General features: G+C 36.2%; 1 protein-coding gene and 1 long non-coding RNA gene across 3 annotated transcripts in view; one reads left to right on the forward strand and one right to left on the reverse strand.

Moving 5' to 3' along the window:
• ORC3 (origin recognition complex subunit 3) overlaps positions 1-21,891 on the forward strand; it is a 44,165-nt gene that overhangs the window by 7,716 nt on the left and 14,558 nt on the right. Inside the window, exons 1-12 of one of the 2 annotated variants that reach the window (XM_081313252.1) lie at positions 207-254; positions 1,470-1,529; positions 2,144-2,288; positions 7,435-7,539; positions 8,139-8,293; positions 8,526-8,662; positions 9,966-10,125; positions 11,759-11,872; positions 15,273-15,406; positions 16,526-16,589; positions 19,963-20,079; positions 20,572-20,651. In XM_081313252.1, coding sequence (XP_081169378.1) covers positions 222-254; positions 1,470-1,529; positions 2,144-2,288; positions 7,435-7,539; positions 8,139-8,293; positions 8,526-8,662; positions 9,966-10,125; positions 11,759-11,872; positions 15,273-15,406; positions 16,526-16,589; positions 19,963-20,079; positions 20,572-20,651 — 1,304 coding nt within the window. In that variant the 5' untranslated portion in view covers positions 207-221. Of the gene's footprint in view, positions 1-206; positions 255-1,469; positions 1,530-2,143; positions 2,289-7,434; positions 7,540-8,138; positions 8,294-8,525; positions 8,663-9,965; positions 10,126-11,758; positions 11,873-15,272; positions 15,407-16,525; positions 16,590-19,962; positions 20,080-20,571; positions 20,652-21,891 lie in introns of those variants that run through there. The other variant, XM_081313251.1, reaches the window with a different exon arrangement.
• On the reverse strand, positions 3,379-18,968 carry LOC308659553. Its single transcript, XR_014024556.1, has 4 exons — positions 18,104-18,968; positions 9,961-10,108; positions 4,524-4,578; positions 3,379-3,773 (listed from the first exon to the last, which is right to left on the reverse strand). It is a non-coding gene; the product is annotated as an uncharacterized lncRNA (long non-coding RNA).

Genomic DNA, 21,891 nt, shown 5'->3' on the forward strand with positions numbered 1-21,891 from the left:
TTTTCTCTCTTGACTTCTTTCAGTCAATAATGCGTGCTGCTATAAAGCATGGATATTTTTCTACAATTACAGGTTGAATCCAAACACTTTGAATGAAAACAACTGGGGTGCTTTTCGGCTAGAAAATGGGGGGATGGGGGGATACACTGCTTTAGCTCCCCTTTCCTTTTGCATCCCCCAGCTGATCCAGTTCTGAAGGCTTTTTCAACCTCTTGAGCAATATGAGGAAGATAATTAGGGTGGCAGGAGAAAGTGTGAGTTATAGTGATTACTCTGTTCTCTCTCTGTTATCACTTGTGAAACCTGAGGATTCTAAATGTAGATTCAAATGAATTCTTAAGAACAAATTTATGCAACAATGCAGCTGGTTAGAATAAGGTTTCTTAAGACAAATATCTATTTTTTTTCCTGATGGAGGATGAGTCTTCTCACTGCAGTCAGAGTATTTATACAGAGGGAAATATTATTAATCTGGAAACAGTTTAGTAATATCTGAGAGTAAACCTAGCGGCATCAATAAATATAATTTCTTACTGTGGTGTTATGTACTTCTGCATGAAGTGTTTCTGCATAAACACTAGGCAGGAATGCATATATACCTATGTAGAAATTTCTACATACATATAAATATAGAGAGATGAACTAATAAGTTACTAGATTTTGTCAATATGGGAAAAATAGTCATAGCATTTCATAAGTTCCTTTACAGACTAATAATACATAATTTGACTGTAATCGTGGATTCTTTGTCCATCTAGCAAAAAAGGCAATAAAAACAAGTTTATTAAAAGTGCTATGAGCAGCGCAAGATGTATAAAATTCTGTTATACAATGTTTGAATATTCTGCCCAAACATAAGAGTATTCAATTCACTATAAAAAAGGTTGACATATTTCCCAAAGCTTTAGCTCTTCTACTATCTTGGGATTACTAAAGTAGAGTAAAACTGAGTAGGTTAAGTTTTCCTCCTTCCTTCTGATTTTCTACAAAAACAGAATAAAATTAGTTGCTAATGTAACCTATATAGTTTAAATACATCTCAATATTTACCCCCAAATTCTCATTATTGAAACCAGGAATTTAATGAATTATTGCAATAAAATAACCCAATATTAATCAGTTCCCTGAATGGTCAGTGTAATTTCCGAAGCTAATAATGATTAACATCTTTAAGTAACTGTTGCTCCCGATCATGATAACTAATGAACACAGATGCCCAGAGGGAGTACATTGTCTGTTCCATCTTCTGGGTATTAGAAACTTCTAAGAGTCCCTTAAATATATGTTTGTCTACTATTCTGTATATATAGCTATGAGAGGGTAGCTGTAAAGTTAGTATAAAGTTACAATATTTTGGCTGTTATTCCTCTTTGTAATGACTCATCTATATACAGAAGCTTTTGTGGATAATTGCTTGGTGATATAATACCATCTTACCATAACTGAATTTTCATTCCAATTTGTTTCAGATTCTTGGTATATGCTTTATTCTGCCCCTAGCTTATGGCAGGCAGAAAATACTTCATTGGGTAATTAAAATGAAATAGTTACACGGTTTTGCTAGATGCTCTAATCAAAGTTTGATTTGCTATCACTGTGCTGTTTTAGTAAGTGGAATTAGAGTCATTAAAGAAACATTCTGACAAAAAGTAGGTTTGTGGAAAAGTATACTTAGGTACTTTAGAACAGGTTTTGAACAGCCAGGAATTTCACCCAGTAAGTTTTTCATAATAAGGTTATTTATTTATATATTTGATTTTTATCCTACCTTTATTACTTTGTAAGTAACTCAAGGGAATCAACATACTGTGTTCTCCTTTTTTCCCTACAACAACCCTGTGAGGTGATATGGGCTGAGAGAGAGTGACCAACCAAGGAAGATATAATAATGAAATAGCTAGAGATATAGAGACATAATGGAATGCATTTTATGGCCTTAGCTTCAGATGCAAAAGTAGAATCTGTCTTGTTCTCTATAAAATAAATGTTAGGCATTGGCAAACCTAATGCATTATATGTTTTATACATTATATGTATATATGCATTATATATAATAATTTCAGTTATCTTTTGTAGCTGTTTGAAAACATTTACAGATCTTCTGGGATCTAGCTGAAAAGCCTGAGGCTCTTTTTTTTTACAGCAACTACAAGAGGACTTGAATAAGAACCTATTTGATAACCTCATAAAATTTCTGAGACAATGTCATTTAGATTTCAAGGAAAAGAAAGCAGAATGGATTTGTCGGATGAAGTCCAGTGAAATTCCTACTGCAGCTATTGTTCTAGGTAGTGCTTTTTCTGGTATTTTGATTTAATTAATAAAAACAGATTTGCTTTTAACATATTCTTAAAAATGGAACTTTAAGATTGTATCGCGAGTCATGCAATTAAAAATAAGTGATGGTTAATTAGTATATCATTTATGAATGGCAATAGGTTACCGTTATGCATGGCAACTATATGCTTTGTTTGGTTTTGTTAGAGCACAGTGTTTGAATCTCTATTATTGGCTTATTTTTTTCAAAAAGAGTAATGCACATGCAATTTGTGATCCTAGCTAATTAGTTAAATTACAGTAGTGGCCAAAATTGTGGGAACCTTTTGGGAAAAGTGTACAGTAGAAATGCCACCTTTGGTTAAGTTTCCACCAATTTTTCTTCTAATTTCGTTATAACTGTAGCCTTGTTCACTTAATAATACTATTTTACATCGCTTTCTGGGCCACCAGTCAACTCTTTGCACCGTTACTTTAATTTTATTACTTTTTACAAGCTCACTAAATGAAAGAACACAAAAAAACCCCAACCAACTTGATAGCAATCACATAACACACTGAGAAATGTCCTCCTCTCAGCTTCAGTACATGACATCAATAACTGAATCCTACCGTGATCTGATTGGCCAAGACAAGATGACCACCTGATTGGTTCTCTAAGCATTCATGCTCATTGGCTGCAATCAGATGAAGAAAAGCTACCTGATATCAACCTAAGCAAGTTGTGCTTCCTTTTTCTGGTTATTTGGCTATAACGTTTCATAGAATACAGTACAGATAATTGAACAAACTATGTTGCATTACATTCTTGATTAAATTATCTTTCCATTGATATATAATTTTATGGTACTACTCCAAAAAAAGTGGTGTTATTAGCCATCAAACCTCAAAAATACACTTTTCCCAAAAGGTTTCCACAATTTTGGCCACTACTGTACATATTTGCCCCAGTGATGTAGAATGTTATGTCATCAAACTTAGTAGCAAAACCATACATAAGCAAACTTTTCTGACTGTAAAAATGTGATATTGAAGAGTTTCTCTTTGTGTCTGACTTCTAAGCTACTCTAGTTAGAGAAAGAATGCCTGGGAAAATGTAAACTATGTAAAGAGAAGAAGATTCTGAGCTTCTCATTTACAGTGATGCTAAAATGTTTATGAGCTCTTTTTAATAGTTCTGCATACATGTGACCGATAGATAACATGACCTATTTTCCACACAAGTCCTAAAACTAAACAAGGATTCAATTAAACAAATAAGTCAAAAACATGATCCTTGTTCATTTACTTCATTGAGAAAAATGTTCCAAAGCTACATATTTGTGTGAGGCAAAAATATGTCAGCCTTGGCATGTCCTCCTTGGACAGCAATAACTGCACACAAATGTTTCCAATAACTGGTCCGTCTTGCAAGTTGGCTTGGAAGAATTTGAGTCCATTCCTAGTTACAGAACAGCTTCAGTTCAGGAATGTTGTTGGTGAGTTTCCTCCAAATCCTATGGGAATCACAGAAAATATTTTTTCTCCATTAAAGATTGGACACGAAACATTATTCTTCAGAACCCACTGAAAAAGAAGTCCCTGACTGACTGTGCCCAGTATTCTTCCTACTGTTAAACGTTTCCTAAATGTCTAATTACCCTCCATATTTTTTTCTCTGAACTCATGTGGTTTGCAGCACATGGACCTAACTTAACTTCTCAATGATGTTCTTACCCTGTATGGCTTCCTAAAGGTAATAGGATGGTTAACTTCATCTTAAATCCTTAAGGAAAGTGTTTAAATTATACAGTATAATATGCTTTATATTTCACTGTTCCATAGAACTCCTGTGTACAGCACCCCAGGGATTTTAAATCAGCTTTGGCATGGCCAATTTCAAATAGTATACAATAATATTTTATCCCCTTTCTCCAATCTTTGCATATTGTAAATTCTTAATGCATTCTTAGCTAATAGTTAGTTTGTTGACAAGTTATTCTATGTGTGTTCCCTGTGGTTCCAGATTCTGTTATTTCCGTTTTATGTGTATATAGCACATTTTTTTTACTTCTAGGATAGTCCACTTGTCTTTTCTTAGGTCAGCAGCCTTTGATGCTTCAGACCATCCTACAATTCTTGTTTTAGTTTATTTTTACTTAGTTTTTCAAAACACAGGATGCCTGCAGTGTCACAATCTGCTATGTTCCAAGTTTTAAATGCAGTGTAATATGCAATAAAGGTAGCTAAAATGTAAGCTCAAATACCTCTTATGTATTCCAACCATTGTTTCATGGTTTTTGGTACAATCTGTTTTTCCCCCTGAGAGAAAAAAAGAAAAGATGAATGATAATGCCACATACAATTTTAAAAGTTATGGAAATACATTCTTTATACACAGCATTATAAAATAATCAATTTTGGCTGCTTCCTGATATTTATAAATATATTTCTGTATTTCTTCCTAATATTACAAAAATGAAAGTTAAGTGAACAGGTTCAATATTTCTTCTTTTTGAAGTGAAGTGTTATGCTTTTCCTTTTGTAGTTTACATTCTGGTATTTCTTCTATATTATAGTAAGACTCAAATGTCTGCATTGAGTTCTGTCATTGCTTATTATGTGGAAAAATATTAATAGTCATTGATACATTTTTGTTTGATCGATTACAGCATATGCTTGCTTCTTACATGCTTGCATTTTTTCCTTTCTGTTTTTAAAGAAATGAAAAGAAAATAAATTAACTTGTTTAAAAGAGATGAAACACAGCATAAATTTATAATTATTTCTGGAAATTGCAGTACTTGTACAAATTATTGCAATAATCTAAAAATATTTTACTTATCTAATTTTGTCACCAGTGGGGTCATTTGCAGTGATGACTTTCAGGCCAAACCTGCTGATCTCAGGCATATAAAGAAAATAAATTGACTCTAAAATTCTTGCACAGTGAGATATACAGTACCATATTTTTCCCTGTATAAGACGCTATTTTGTCCGGCAAACACCCTGTTCAAAAATCAGGTGCGTCTTATACAAGTGTAGCATCTTATACACAGAAAAATAATGGTAACCTCCGCAGCCCAGGGCATGCCTGTGTGGGTTGCCATGCCACCTGGTGCAGGTGTCAAGCCCCTGTGGGCTTGCCACTAACGGGAGGGGGAAGGGGGCAAGATCGTCAGCCAGCCAAACTTCTGGATTTGCCGGCTCAACAGTTTGGTGCTCCGCCGAACCTCTGATCGGCGCAGAGAAATTCGCATGCCAAAGCGTCTTATAGAAGGGTGCGTCTTATAGACGGAAAAATACAGTATATCAGAATAAAATTAAATGAACACATTTTAATGAACACAGTGTAATTTATGTTTAATCAGCCTAGTGTGACCATAAGGTAATTAGAGTCACTGTTCTGCTTTTCTTTACCTTTTTTGTTGCAAATGTAAGATAGTAGTATGATCACATTTAAGTTGCTTTTCCTCAAAGAGCTCTTCCTTTAAATATTCTGGATATGAGGGAGAGAAAGTCATAGGAGGGAAAATCAATTAAGGGTATATAGGGTATTGATAAGGGTATTACCGTATTTTCCGGCGTATAAGATGACTTTTGAACCCCTGAAAATCTTCTCAAAAGTTGGGGGGTCGTCTTATACGCCCAGTCACCTTATACGCCGGAAAATCAGTGGGTGGCGTCTGGCGGGAGCCGGCAGGGCAGTCCTGCGCACGGGCGCACTCCCCGGCTGCTCCTTAGCAGCTGGGGAGTGCGCGCGTGTGCAGGACTGCCCTGCCGACTCCCGTCCGACGCTCTTCGCTCTTGAGGCAGCTGCTGCCTCAAGAGGGAAGAGCCGGCTCGCTCTTCCCTCTCGAGGCAGCAGCTGCCTCAAGAGCGAAGAGCGTGGAGCCGGCAGGGAAGTCCTGCGTGCGCGTGCGTTTGCAGGACTTCCCTGCCGGCTCGCTCTTCCCTAAGAGCGTCGGACGGGAGCCGGCAGGGAAGTCCTGCTCCCGTCCGACGCTGCGCTTCCGCCGGGCGGTGCTGGCCGAGACGAACCAGCAGGCAGCCGCCGTGAGCTGAGGGGCAGCAGCCCCACGCGCAGCAGCAGCCGCCGGCTCAGCAACAGGTCCGAGCGCAGGAGCCGCACCGCCAGGCTGCCCAGGAAAAGCAGCCACACCGAGAGGCTGCACGCCCAGTCCAGCTCCATGAGGGGCAGGGCGGGAAGCCGGTCGGGAAGAGGGACCGGGAGCCCGGGCCGAGCGCGCCTCGGCCGACGGTGAGAGGGAAGCGGCACATGAAAAAGAGGCTGCGGGCGGAGCTGCCCCGCCCTGCGCCGAATGGGAGAAGTTCAAGGCCTGGGGGGGAAGCAGGAGGGGTGCCAGCCATGGGGGGTGGCGGCTGCCCTCCGGCGCTGCCTGCCGCCCGGGAAACGCTGCATCTCGGGGGCCAGCAGAAGCGCGGGAGCAGTGGGAGGGCCGGCGGGGCCAGTCGGGCCTTCGCCTCCTCTGCGACGGACAGGGAGGGCAGGGCATGTAAGTATTTTTCGGCGTATAAGACAAAAAACCTTGAAAAACTTCTTAAAAGTAGGGGGTCGTCTTATACGCCGGGTCGTCTTATACGCCGGAAAATACGGTATCTCCTACCTGCTCTAGCTGAACAAGCCTAATTTCCATAAAATGCAGTTCTTTTTAAATTAGAATTGATTTACTGTATATTTTTTACTTTCTTATGTGTTAGATTACATTAGCATTTACAACTAGTCTATATGTCTCTGAAATTTCTATGAAAGTTGACCTCTGCTGATTACAATTTATTAGGGACAGCATTTTATGTGACCTTTTGTTGTTAGATGGAAATTGCAATTGTGACTTTAATAAAAAAAATTCCTTATGAAATTCATCTTTGGGCAAAAGGCCTAGTTCTCCTGTTGCCAGTTCAGAGTATAGTAACATTCCTTCGCCCACGAATCTTAATTTTATCATTTTTAAAGAATGTTAGTAGAGCCTAAGCATCTTTTTTTATTTTCTCCTGAAAATGGTCCTGCAATTAAAATTTCATTGAGCGCTACCTCCTCCACTAATATTGGATGTGTTTGTATTTGTTTTGAATTGCAAATTGACTTTGCAATTTTCTCTGTTGGTTTTAGCTATCTATAAAGAGCAATGATACAGTTTTGGCTGCTCTTTCTCCTAGGTGTAAATGTTACAGACCATGAACTAACAATTAAAAGTCTCTCTGAGGTTCTTCGAGATGATGTTACTCCTTTTGTGGTGTCACTGAAGGCCAAAGAATGTCCAGGTAAATAATTGTAATATATTGTGGAAACTTTTACCATAATGATTTCAGCAACATGGTATGTACTTCTAAAAAATTGTTTGGATATGCACTGCTTCAGATTTCAAGGGGAAAAGCTACTTTTGAACTGTGAATGGGCACATGCATGGTGCCTTTCAGCAACCAATGGAAGCTGAGATTTTTCCCCCTTGTTATTGCTGTAAACCAAGTAAAATAAAGTTATTGTGCAAGTTTGCTTACTATAAATGATGTAGATCAGACATGTCAAACTTGTGACATCATGTGACGTCATGCAACATATGGAGAGAATTTTGCCAGTGCTGGCAATGGGCTGGGCGCGTTTTCCGGGTGACGTGTCCATCCCGTGGGCTGGCAGTTTGATTTAGATTGTATAATTAGGTATCCCTTTCATATAAAGTTTTCAGTTGGTTTGATGTAGAATTTGGATTTGTTTATGTTGGAGGATCCGAAATTAAACAACAATGAATTATGTGAAAGAGCTAGAAAAATATAATTCTATTTTTCGTTTTGGAATAACTCAAACATTTCACATTGTCATTGCCTTTTCAATTTTGTCTTTTTTTTTTTTTTGAATTGGAAAGGCATAAAGCAGCTGCTACAAAAGTTGATTATGCAGCTCATGGGCTGTGATATAGAAGTGGATTCATCTGAGGAAGAGGAATGTCCCAAGATTTTGCCCAGAAGGGTACGCTGCTCTGTAGCATCGCTTACTGATTGGTATAAGAATGTAATCAAAGTAAGTTTCAAAATTATTAGTTCGCATAGTGCTATTCTTTTCAAAATTTTATAGGCATTTCAGAACTTGTGTACTGTATCTAAGTGATTAAATATTTATATCCCCCCCTTTTTGTTTTATGTTGGAAAATGCGATGGTAGCTGTTTTGATTCCACAATTTAGATCATGGTCTAGATAGAATGTATTTTCCCCCCTCAATTCATTGTTTCAATATATGCAATATGATTTGCAGAAAACTGAAACTGAATCTCCATGTAAAAAGAGAAAATTTTCATCCAGACACTGGGAATCTCCTCCAGTTGTAATTATTTTTAAGGATATGGAAAGTTTCACAACCAAAGTTCTGCAGGACTTCATAATTATGAGCAGGTAATATAACAAATTAAAAATTGAAGCTATTCTGGTCCATGCTCATTTTCTACAGGAAATAAATTACTAATTGGATTTATATTTGCTTTTTCTTTATTGCTTATAAGAAGTACAGATGTTCTGAAGTTAATTAGCTTTGCCTATGAAATTTACTTTAGAGGGAAGGTTTTATAGAAAAATGCGTATGTCTTATGGAGTCATATTTACAGTCCAGTTTTGTTTTGTTTTTTACAATTCAAGCAGTAGGCTTGCAAACATTTGTTAGCTGGCCTCTGAGCAAATTTAATCCAGAGATGAATTTGCTCGGCATTAATAAAAAAAAATTCAGAATTTTGTAATTTGGTTGGACTCTTGCTTATCATATCATAATTCCATTCCATTCCATTACAAAAATAGGTACTAGGTATGCTTTTTGTCATTTTACCGTAGTAAACACATTCGTGAAAATATCCAGGCATCACAGTTAAAATCTCACAAGCTAAAAAGTTACTATGTGCTGCAGACCATATTGTTAATCTTGATAATAGAGGAAGATGGACAAATTATTAAAAATAGCAGACATAGAGATCATGTGATTTATATACTGATCACAGCAGTCTCCTGTTTTATAAATTACATTGTCTTTGTATTCAAATATGCAATTCAACTAGACCAGATTTTAGATTAAACACAGCTGATTACTGTAGTATAGTATGATAGCCAACTAGGGACTTGTAAAGCTTCTGTTTCTGATTTCTGACTGGGACTGCAAGGAATAGTACAAACTGCATTTCTGTTTTGTATATTATCACATTAATAGATCACCTTAATATATGATGATCAGGAAAACGGAATGTCTATGTTTATATGTAAAGTGCAAGTCTCTTTTTTTAGTTTTTGGAATCAAGGTGGTCTCTTGTTTATATTAGTACAACACTGTCGATAAATTCTGTAAACTTGAAATATGAGCCTTGGTGGAGCAGTGGGCTAATGCCTCCTTAAGTAACACCAGCTGCCTGCAATTAGTGCAGGTTCGCATCCCACCAGGCTCAAGGTTGACTCAGCCTTCCATCCTTCTGAGGTAGGTAAAATGAGGATCCAGATTGTTGGGGGCAATAAGCTGACTTTGTAATAATGCCGCTTGGGGGGGCCCAAAAGCCCTAATAAGCAGGCATATACATAGAATGAAGGCTATTGCTAAGCACATTGGTTTGTGCTTAAATTGTAAGCCACCCTGAGTCTTCGGAGAACATGGAAGAAGTCAAAGGGCATCTGATTGTCTTATACACATTAATTTTCCCCCAATTGTTTATTTTTACCGTAGTCATTGTATACGTGAATTTCCACTGGTCCTTATTTTTGGAATTGCTACATCTCCAATGGTCATCCATAAGCTGCTTCCTCACTCAGTGTCCTCTTTGTTATGTATAGAACTCTTCCAGTCTCTTTCTTCCAAAGAACATTTAACTAAAGTGATAGATAAGGTAATGCTTTAAGAAAAGGTGTAGTATATTCTATGCAAATTGTTGATAAAAACCAAAATGTTCATAGCTGTTCATTGTTCAAAAAACGGTTTAAAAAGATCAGTTTTCTTGAGGAGCTGTAAAGGTTCTTCTCCACCTATTATCATAATTGAGGTCGGAATTATTGTAAGTTGTGGCATTTATTAAACAGGCCACTACATGCCCATGCCCAATTTTACTACCTTTTTTTGCAGCGGTCGTTAAGCGAACGCCACAATTGTTAACCAAACACCATGGTGTTAAGTGAGCCCGTTTTCACCAGTGGGAGGTTTTTTTTTTGCTGGAAACCAGAAGTAAATACTGAAAATTGGCAAAAATCCCCAAAAGTGCAGTAACGTGACTATGGGACTCTACAAACAGCCATAAATGCAAGCTGGTTGCCAAGTGCCCAAAATGTTATCATGTGACTGTGTGTGAGAAATTGCAGACATAACTTCAAAATTAGATCATAGCTTGGGGGAGGTCTGTCATATCTTTGAATGGATGCTAAAAGACTGGTCATTAAGCAAGGACTACCTGTACTATACTTTTTATTATAATTGCCACTGTAGATTTCAGATCAAAATCCTATGCATATGTTCTCTACAACAATTAATTCCATTAGCAGAACTAAACGTGGGTGATACTTTTTCTCCTTGGCCCTCAAGCAAATCCTGGAGGTGTGGGCAGGAGAGTTTTTACACAAGTAGACCTCTGCTTGCCAGATACTGGATTTTGCTCTCAGACTTTCAGTGAGCAGTGGGTTTATCAAATTAAAATATATTGTCTAATGTATAGATTCCAGTGATTTTCTGGTAATATCAACTGGATCTTTAATATAAAAGGGGTAGAGAAAATATTACTATATAGTTAGATGTTAATTAGTACATCAAATGATCTAATGCAGGGGTAGGCAACCTTGGCTCTTTTATGACTCGTGGACTTCAACTCCCAGAATTCCTGAGCCAGCATGGCTCAGCTTGGAAACCTTTCTTTTTCCCCTCAGTGTGGCCGGCTCAGGAATTCTGGGAGTTGAAGTCCACAAGTCATAAAAGAGCCAAGGTTGCCTACCCCTGATCTAATGGAATGAAAAATGCAATTTTTTAAGAAAGATTTCTCTATTTTAAAAAGAAATTTAACCCAGAATTTTAATTTAATGTTATTCACGGCATTTATGTAGTGTTTAATCATACCATTTCAGTTATAATTATTTTTGTCTTAAAAGTCTATTATACTATGTTCTTTCATTTCAAAATCATTTTTTTGCATTTAAGAAAATACTTCTTGCACTGTTTATTTGCCTTTGAACTGCTGTGCATTAAAGTATATTGTGGGATAGTACAGGGTTAACAGACTTGGGTTTTAATTCTGTCAAGCCAACTAGGCCTCCATTTTCTCAATCTCATTCTCTGTTCTTAAAAAAAAAATTCAGTTGCTCAGTTCATACAAAAGCACTAATACTGTTGAATTTAAAAGAACATTTGTCATTATAGGATTTCTCATTTAGAAACTCTCAAAACGTAGAGAATTCCAATTGTAGGAATAATTAGCCACCTTATTTCAGCAATTTATTATTTATTCATGTATTAATGTTTTATTTTTTTTCCTCTATCAGATACTTCTAACCAGTCAGTTTCCATTTAAAATTAGTGAGAAGGTTCTGCAGGTCCTAACAAATATATTTTTGTACCATGATTTCTCGGTTCACAATTTTGTCAAAGGATTTCAGGTAAGCGTTAGTAAAAGTAGTTGACTAACTTTAGAATTCTGAGTGATGGTAAACTTTGTGTCTAATTTTCACTATGAATGATGACGCTGCCTATGGATTAGAGATTTACTGAGTATTCCTGCATACAAGAAATTTTCCTACACGTTAAAAAGTAATATGAAAGAAAATAGTATGTGGTAAAGTACTTGTCGGCGTCACCCACTTTTTAATCTTTAGGTATTTTTCTTTCTATTCAGTCATAGGAATGTTGTCCCTATTTACAAATAGCTGGTGAAATGTTAGATTGTATTGTAGGAGTCAGGGTGACAGGCGTGATGGCTTAGGCTACCCTTTTGCTAGTGTGGAAAAGAGTCTTCCCATCTTTTTTTTTATTAAAAAGTTTTATAAAAGTTACAATACAAACCCACCCCCAAACCACCCCCCTCCCCCTCCCCCACTTCCCAGAACTGAATACAGGGTTACAAAAATAACGATCAAAATCTAAATAACATTAACCAACTATATATGTAACCAAGTTCCTAACGCACTTTAACTCCCCTTTAACATGAGCACAAACAAGATAAAAGTAAACATAATAATAATAACATAAAAACAAAATAATATCCATATTCTTAAACAATACTACTACTACTAATAATAATAATAATAATAATAAAATATAATAAAAACTAATAAAAATACCATAAAAACATACTAATATTAATAATATCATTCTATAATTCATTCATAAGCTAGATGAAACTTTTAGTCCCATATTTGTTCTGAATATAATCTATCCATCTTCTCCAGACCGAAATGTGTCTTTCTTGTGAATGATCTTTCAAATAAGCAGAAATCTTAGCCATTTCTGCCAAATTTGACACCTTAAGTGACCAATCTTCTATAGTAGGCAAACTATCTTTCTTCCAATATTGACCTACCAAGAGCCTTGCTGCTGTTATCAAATTCAACATCAAATTTGTTTCTTTAGTATCACAATCTATAACAATACCCAATAAAAACAATTGTGGAGAAAATTTTATCTTTCTCTTGAGTCTTCCCATCTTTTAACTTTGGGCAGTGGGAAGGCAGGTCAGAGGCAAAGGACTGCACTGCTATTTCAGGGACATGGGACAATGGAGCCCTCGTCTCACAAAAAGGCAAAAGGTATGTCATCCGTGGAAGGAAAATACAGAAATAGAGGTGAGAAAAGAGGACGGGGGAAACCAAAAAGAGCAGCCGCCTCTTCTGCTATTAGACAAGATGGACTCGGCGTCAAGCAAGAGAAGAAGAGGCTTTTCTTCAGGTTGACAAGCTTTTCGACTACATCGCTTGATTATGGAAATTCCGATCCCAACGGCCCTTGTAACTCGAGGCCTACCAGTATATAAAATCCATCTTGAAAAATGTCAGTTTAAAGATTGGGTCCAGCATCAATTTCCATCAGAACAAAAGTTTTGATATAGTAGAATTTTTTAGTTTGGGTGAAAAATTGTGGGCATCCAGTGATTCTTGGAGATTTCTTCCTCATTCTGTTAAGACTGGAGGATAGAGGGCTGCAGAAGGAGGAAAGAAGCGATTGCATCACACCGTTTCTATCAGAAGAATCATTCTGAGTTTGGAATATTCTTACTGGAAGAATAAAACTGAATGGGTTTGAATGTTGAATATTCCTAATAAAGAAGTGATAGTTGGTAGAATTTGTTGCATAACACAAGGTAGAGAGTTGGCATGAAGAATAAAAAGCAAAAGACCTTGTATCTGACACAGTGAAGTTATGATGCTAATTAACAATGATGTCTCGTTAATCAAAGGATCCTGCCACACAAATTGACATCTTTTCCAACAGAATTGATCCCTTTAGTTTGGTGTTAATTTTAGTCTTCCTGGTATCTTGTATTTTAAAAAAAGAAGCTAAACAAAATCTTGCTTCTCTTGGCTTTTCTCTTGACCTGCTATTCTCCTTACAATAAAAACAAGTCTTTCAAATAATTAAGACCCAAATACTATACATTAAACAATAAAAGGAACTTAGTTTAATTTCATACATCAATGGGCATTTAGAGTATCCTAGATAGGAACTCGACAGCCAGTTTGATGCAGTGGTCAAATGTACTAGCTTAGAAACTGGAAGACCAGAATTTCTAGTCCTGCCTTAGGCAGGAAATCAACTGGTGACCTTGGACCAGTCCCTCTCTCAGCCCTAAGAAGAAGGCAATGGCAAGCCATTTAGAAAATCTTGGCAAGAATATGGCAAGGACTAGTCCAGATGATTGCCAAGAGTCATCATTGACTCAAAAGTGTGTGCACGTGTGCATACACAAAAAATTGGAACTCTGTAGATATTAAAAGCAGTGGTGATGCAGTGGTTAGGATAAAGTATTGCAGGCTAATTCTGCATTCCGCTGCCAGAAGTTTGATTCTGACTGGCTCAAGGTTGACTCAGTCTTCCATCCTTCCAAAGTCAGTAAAATGAGGATCCAGATTGTTGGGGGCAATAATGCTGACTCTAAATCATTTAGAGAGGGCTGTAAAGCACTATGAAAGGGTAATATAAGTCTTAAGTGCTACTAGTGCTAGTGGTAGTCACACATCCCTAGCTCAGCAGTAAGTCTTTTTTTAATGTCAGACATCATGTTGTGCCTACCTCAGTGATCAGTTAGCCAAAATTCCTTTTTCTAGAACTTGTCTGCAATTTGCAATTCAAATTGGATAGAAACCACCTGACGTTTTGTTGTACTACCCTTATTATCAAGGTAGCTGTCATTGTCTCATCTGTTGCGTATTTGAATATTTGCCAAGATGATTAGATATGTTTTATCTTGTTTTCCTCTTAGCAGACCGTAAACCTAATTTTGCATATAATGTACCCACATGCTAGGTCACTGTATTAAAGGACAAATTGCTACAGAATTAAATCTGCTATAAAAAAGAATAAATATGTCCAGAGTAAGTTAAGTTACATGTTATGGTGTTAGAATTTTATATACAATTTTAAATCAGTTTGTTATTCTATATTATTGTCATATTATATGCTTTATTATAATTTTGCTGTCCAACTTTTCTGATAACTGATTGAATTAATGTATACGTGTGCATATTAAGAATTACAGAAAGAACTTGGAGGTCTTCTAGTCCAGCCCCCTGCTCAGGCAGGAAACCCTATACCATTTCAGACAAATGGTTGTCCAATCTCTTCTTAAAAACCTCCAATGTTGGAGCACCCACTACTTCTGGAGGCAAGCCATGTTTATCCTGCTGTCTGATTTACAACTATATTAAAATGCATATTGTTTCAGCTTCAGAATAACAGTTCAGGAGAATGGCTTTATTTTTCTAAAAGCTATAATAATATTTGAATTGTTTTGATCAGTGTTCTTCCAAATTTTCACTTTACAATTTGACTTCCTTGTTCTTACAGCTGTCACTGTTGGAACATTTTTATTCACACCCTCTCAGTGTGCTATGTTGTGAAGTGCAAGAATCTGAGAAAAGAGTACAACTTTTATCACATAATCAGTTGGAAAATATTCGAAGATTACCATCTTTTAGAAGGTAAATAACTATCTAAACTTCTTGTCATTACATTTAATTATTTTGCCATTTCTGAAATTTTTCTGATTTAAGAAAAAATAAAGCATTAGAAGTTAAAGTGAATGATATACACAAATAAATTCCCTAAATTGCACATGTGTGCAAATGCATATAATATTCTTCATATTTTATTTATTTATTTATTTAAAAAAAATATGGCCACTCATCTTAAATGAATAATTCTGGTCAACTAACAACAAAATACTGTATATGTAAAAACATTATAAAACCAACATAAACCAAGACAAACTAGCTTTAAAGACAATCATAATACAATATCTGAGGTACAGTGTAATCACAATAATCAACACACAGAAAAAGACATATTCTGCTTCTGCTAACATCCAGGCTATAACGCTTAGAGCAGGGGTGTCAAACTGCCGGCCCACGGGCCGGTTGCATCATACGGAAGCCACACCCACCCCAGCTCCAGCAATGCAAAAAGTCAAGATACGTTGCGACACATCACGTGATGCGGTGAGTTTGACACCCGTGGCTTAGAGGGGAAAAAAACATGTCTTCATGATCCTCCAGAAGGCCCTCAAGGTCAGATCCTTCTGGATCTCAGAACAGGTTGTTACATAGGACAGCTGCCACAATAGAGAGCCATGTTTCCTGGGCCTTGCTAGATGAAGCTGTTCCTTAAGATGGACCCAGAACATGCCCATCCTGTCAAATCTGATGGAAATGTGACTCTGTGCTCTTTAGGGCTTTAAGGGTGATAACTAGGACCTTGAATTGCATTTGGAAGCCTATTAGACGTTGGCCTGTACAATTGTGGTATCACTTGGGAGAACCCAATTCTATATGTGCTGCTGTATTCTGGAGCATCTGAAACTTTTAAATGATGTGGCTGGAGAATCTGGCACAAGAAATACTGATTTTTGGAACTGAGTTGAAACGCTCCACAGAGAAATTCTCCCAGTACATTTGTAGTCAGAAGTTCAGAAGGATAGGAATGTCCCTGATTTCTCCTGTCTAAGCCCCTTCTCTTCCTCATCATATGATTCGGATCAGAATTATTATTAAGGAGTTATTATTAAGGAGTTGGAAATTAGCTTTTCCTTTTCCCCTGTTCAGGTTTGTCGAAAGCCAGGAAGTAGAGAAGCAGGCTGCATTGCTGACAGATGATGAATGTTTAAAGGTAAAATCTAGGACTAAAAATGCTACAATGTTTCTTATTTCAGTTAAGCAATACTCCTCTATAACATCCAGAATTTCTTTTATATAAGTGTGCCTTCATTTCATTCCTCACGACTTCGAGATCTGCTCCATTGTGAGAATTAAGTGGAAGAATCAGGTTTGCCACTCAGAATTCATGTAAAATGATACATTATGAAATTGTATTTTTTATTACAGAGAGACTATGCACCCTCTACACTAATTCTTGAACTTTTAAATCTGTTCCTTCAAGTATAATTAGTTTTAGTTAGTTATTAGGAATAAGTACATTTCAATCTAGTCTAAAAAGAAAAAAAACATACTTCCAAAAATGGATCTGTTAAAAAAAGAAGGAAAATATACTACTATAATGAAAGTTTTAAATTTTTGCCATGCTCTCTAGAAAAAACACCTTTGTAGAGAAGAATTCTAAAGCAAGGGACTGAAAAGAGAAACAGCCTAGAATACCTATCAGCAAATCTCCTGACATAATGAACCCTAACTTCATCTTTTGCCACTTAACCGCCCATGCCAGGGCTGATGGGAAATTAACTTCAACATATCCAAAGAGAAGAAATTGCCCATTTGTGATTTTGAGACTTAAGGAAAATGTGCAAGGATATTGTATGGATTCAGGGACCGTAACTGAATGCTGCATTCTGTTTTCCTCTTAATTTTAACTGTGAAAAATGAAAAGATTTCACATGCTGTGTTCTTTAAAATTTAAAAACTCAACAGCAGGTTGGTGAGCATAATCTGACTACTATAATTTACTTGCTACGATAATTATTCCAAAACAGGGGACACATTTCAATAACAGCTAGAAAATTAAATTAACATGGGATTCAAAGAGAGGCTGGGATACAGGAACATCAAAAGGCAAAACATAAATCAACTTTATATCTGGCCTTCAGAGGCAGCCACTACTGATGAAGCTGTTTAAAATCCGTATTTTAAATTGCTGAAAACAGTCACTGTGAATGAATATACTGTAGGTCATATAAATTCATTTCTGCAATGTCCCTGCATTATCCAATGTGTCTATTTTTTTATTCCCTATTAAGTTAGCTAACAGCATTTTAAGACAAACATGGCACTTTGATTTAAAACAGTTAACTAAACTAGCTGCTTCATAAATCATACTAAGCCAAACATGGATTGTTTTGGTTTTGGCTTAATACAGTAGAATGTGTACTTGTTTAGCAACCATTGTAAAGGAAAATACATTTAGCATGATGCACATGTCTTGATTAGGTTTACTCATCAAGCTACGCCACAATGTAGGTTTGCCTGTTTATGTCTTATTGTGATATGTGAACCCAACCATTACGATTTGTAAACCATGATTTACTACTTACCATGTAATATAAACCCAATCAATAGCCATTCACAAGGTACAGTTAACTAAGTCATAGCTTTCCTATGTGATCGTAGACACTGAGTCCCCTACTGTCATTAAAATAATAGTGAATTAATGTTAAATCTAAATGTACTTACTGAGTTGCAGTGCCAAACTGCATGATCTTTGTTCTTGCATACTGCTGTCCCCAGGACTTATTGACAAATTGGCTTGCTGGTTAGATGTGATGACAGCCTATTGTTTGCACTATGGAAGAAGAACCTTAATGAACTGGGATGTAGGAGGAAGAGGGGAACGTGTAAACTTATTGATCATTGACATGCCAAAACTTGAAATGTTGTGTTAAAGATGGATTCAGTTAGTGCAACCTGCCCACAAAAAGCATTGTATATTTGCAGCCAAATACTCAGCATGTTTATTTAGAAGCACGTCCCACTGAATTTTCTGAAGCTAAATGTTCAAATATAGAAAATATATAATGATGAGATGGATTTTAAATATTAATGAAATAAGAGATTATTGAAAAATGAATTGACAAGAACTAGTAAAATAAAGATGTGGTTTTACAAATATCTCTCTCTGATATGTCTGTATTTGACCCAGCAGACAGAAAAGTTGTAAACCCAAATAACAACAACAACAAAACCATACTTCAGGATGAAAAATGTTCTCACAGCTTTCGGTTTAATATGCATAAAGATTGTGCTCTTTTTTTCATAAAAATGAAGCACTGTTTCTGGGAAAAAACAACATTTTCTTATTTTATGGAGGCTTCAGTTCGCATTGATATAGAAAAATTATTCACCTGTGGAGAAACAGTACAGCAATAAAGCAGTAAAAGCACCAGTGTTTTAATGCTACATTTTTCTATTAGATAGAAAAAAGCGGTTAGATAAGACTTTCCCAAAACAGTGTTAAATCTTCCTTCTCTGGAAATTGTCCAATTTATTTCAGTGTTATTACAACAGTTGAGTTTAATTTTTTTTTAAAAAAAACCTGTCCTTACCCTGTCCCCCAAAAAAGAAACGCAACAGTTCAGTATTAGTAGTTCATCATAGAACAAAATGATCACTTTACTAAATTTAATGTACAGATAGATTTTCTCCTTAAATCTGCAGAGTGGCAAAATGAAATGTATGGGATAGAATAATATCTGTTTATGTCTGCTGGAACAAACAGATGTCTAGCTTCTACCAAACCCTTGCCTCTTCTGTGAATTACTGTACTTTTTATTGTCCTGTTTTAATAACACTTGAGTCTTCTGGTTCTTCCAAAGATTATTGTAATCTATTATTCCCTATAAACTGCAAGACATTTAGGACTTGATTCTGCATATTCTGCACATCTTTTTTAATTTATTTAATTTATTTAAAAAAAACTAGGAGACCTACTCATCCTGGGGAAAAATGCTCATCTTTCAGCCTATTAGGTACCAGGGATACAATTTTTGCTCTATTTCTTTAAAATGAAATGAAAATGCATCATTAAACTCAATGAAATTACAAGATATTGTTAATGTATATGGAGTATTTACAATTTTCTTATAACTCCATTAGCAGTGGAGTCATTAAAATAATTTGGGATTTTTTCAAATGGAATAATTCAATTTAGCTATTATAGATTTAATGGGAAAGGGCTGCCTTGCTGTATGTAAGCATCTCCTTCAACCAGACACAGGTTTTCCTGGAATTCCACTGTAGCTGTAAAGGGCGGTGTCATGATCCCCCCACAAAAGGTACCACTCTTTTAAGGAGTTGGTGATAGTTGTCTGTCTCTCCATAATTGTTTGTATCCATCTTATGAGATCCAGTAGGAGACACGTTTCAGATCCCGTCTGGCAGTGTGGAGTGCCATCTGCTTGCTCATGTCTCTGGGAATAAATCCCATTCATTTGAATTGAATTTACTTCTGGGTTGAATACAGAATAGCAATGCAATTTGTAAAATAGGTTTGTAATGAGTAAATGACTAATCAGACACTTCCTTTATAATTTTAGGAAACAACACAAACATTGCTAAAAGATCTCTATAGTTACCATGAAAATTATTTCCCAATTTTGCGGTGTCTTCATGCTTTCACATCTTCCCTTCCAAAGTACCCATTAGGCAAACAAGTATGTGCTCTTTATGTATGTCTAATATTTCAAAAACTTGAGTTTGGTTTTCAATCGTATTGCTTTTTCTTTATTTAGCCTGCACTGCAGTAAGATAAAATAACACTAACTCTTTTTTACTGCCAGACCACTCAATATATTCAAAGACAAAAGGGGCTTGAAAGTATTTTATAGCCCTTTTGACATTTTAGTCAAATTGTTCTGGCTTCTTCTGAGCAGCAAATAGTAAAAAAATATACCTCAGGGTGGGAAAGAGATAATAAAAAATACATTTATTATAAGGCAGTGAAAGCAGTTTATTTTTACAGTGTGAATCTGTATGAACTTTCTTTATTCTTACTGAACTAACATTCCTGGATAGGGTCGGAGTTGTTTTCCATATCTGAGATCAGTGAAGCCTTCCAATTTATAAAGCTTTTATTGTAAGTAATAAATTGGTAAAAATGAGAATTTCATTAATTTGATGTTTATAAAACATTTCCTGTTTTACAGATCAGAGAGCTGTATTGTGCATGTTTGGAAAAAAGCGTATGGGAAAGAGAGGAATATGAGTCTGCCATGCAGCTGGTGAGGTAGCTTTCTTTCCATTTCTTTTTTTTATTCAAGACATAGTAAAGTCTTCATTGGCTATTTAAGAAGAACTTGGGGTTGGAAATGTGTTGCCAGAGGAATAGTGGTTTGAAGGGGACAGGTTGTTTGTTTGTTTGTTTTGTTCTGGCAAACGGTCATATTTTTTTAAAATATAAAATAAGTGTTTTTAATGTTTGTCCTCTTTTAGTGGGTTTGCCTGCTGGATTGCATAGCCAAATTCTACTTTTTTTCATTCAGACTGCTTGATCTTTGGATGAAACTATTTAGCTTGTGGGTCTGCTTAAATTTTTATCCTTCAGTACTTTCTCCAAGGACTCAGTGGAGCAACTCTTTGTATTCAGTTAAGCCATTAACTGATTAAAATTAAAACGTAGAAATATAAACTTGAATCATCATGATCCAGGCCTAATACAGTAATTAGTATACCACTCAGGCTGTCCTATGGCATATGTGTGTGTATAGGTACAGAAATATGTTCCACCCCATTAAACTTTATTTATATAATTAATATTGAGATGTGTTGTGTGCTCTCGTAGACAGGAAGGCATACACGATAGGATAAGATGGTAATGCTGAGATGAGAGTTAATACTTGTCAGATGGGTGGCTGTGTAAAATAGATGGATGGATGGATAGACGGATGGGTGGTTGGATGGATGGTTGAGGCAAATGTGATTTCAGGAATTGGTTATGGAATTTGGGTAACGGTTCTTTCCTCCCAATTATTTTCATTTTCATTTTGGATTATGCTAATTATATCATAATCATACGCACAGGGACTTTTTTGCCAAATATATTTTTCTAAAGATTATCTAGAAGTGTAATTAGGTAGAGATTTCATTCATGTATGAATTAAGAAGATCTGAAATACTGTGGCTTGGATCCAGGAGTATTTTGCACAAAGAGAAAAATATTTATGCTTCTGCAACGGTCCCTTTTTAAGTTTCCCAATTTTCTAATTTCAGCACCAATTGAGGCCCTCCAATTAATATTTCTTTAATTTATTTGTTTTATTAGAGTTTGTTATAATATAAAATATGAATAGAAACTTAAGGAAAAACGGTGGTGGTGGTGGTGGTGGGAGAATGGAAAGTAGAGAGAAAAAGAAAAAGCAGTGGTTCCCAGGTTTTTCCCCCGTGCAGTAGAATACAACCCAGTTTGTATTTTCAAGGTTTTCCTGATTGTCAGATATAGCTTGGAGATCCTGGGCAGGGGATTGTAG

Source organism: Vipera berus (genome assembly GCF_964194415.1).
Source record: "Vipera berus genome assembly, chromosome: 1".
NCBI lineage: Eukaryota > Metazoa > Chordata > Lepidosauria > Squamata > Viperidae > Vipera > Vipera berus.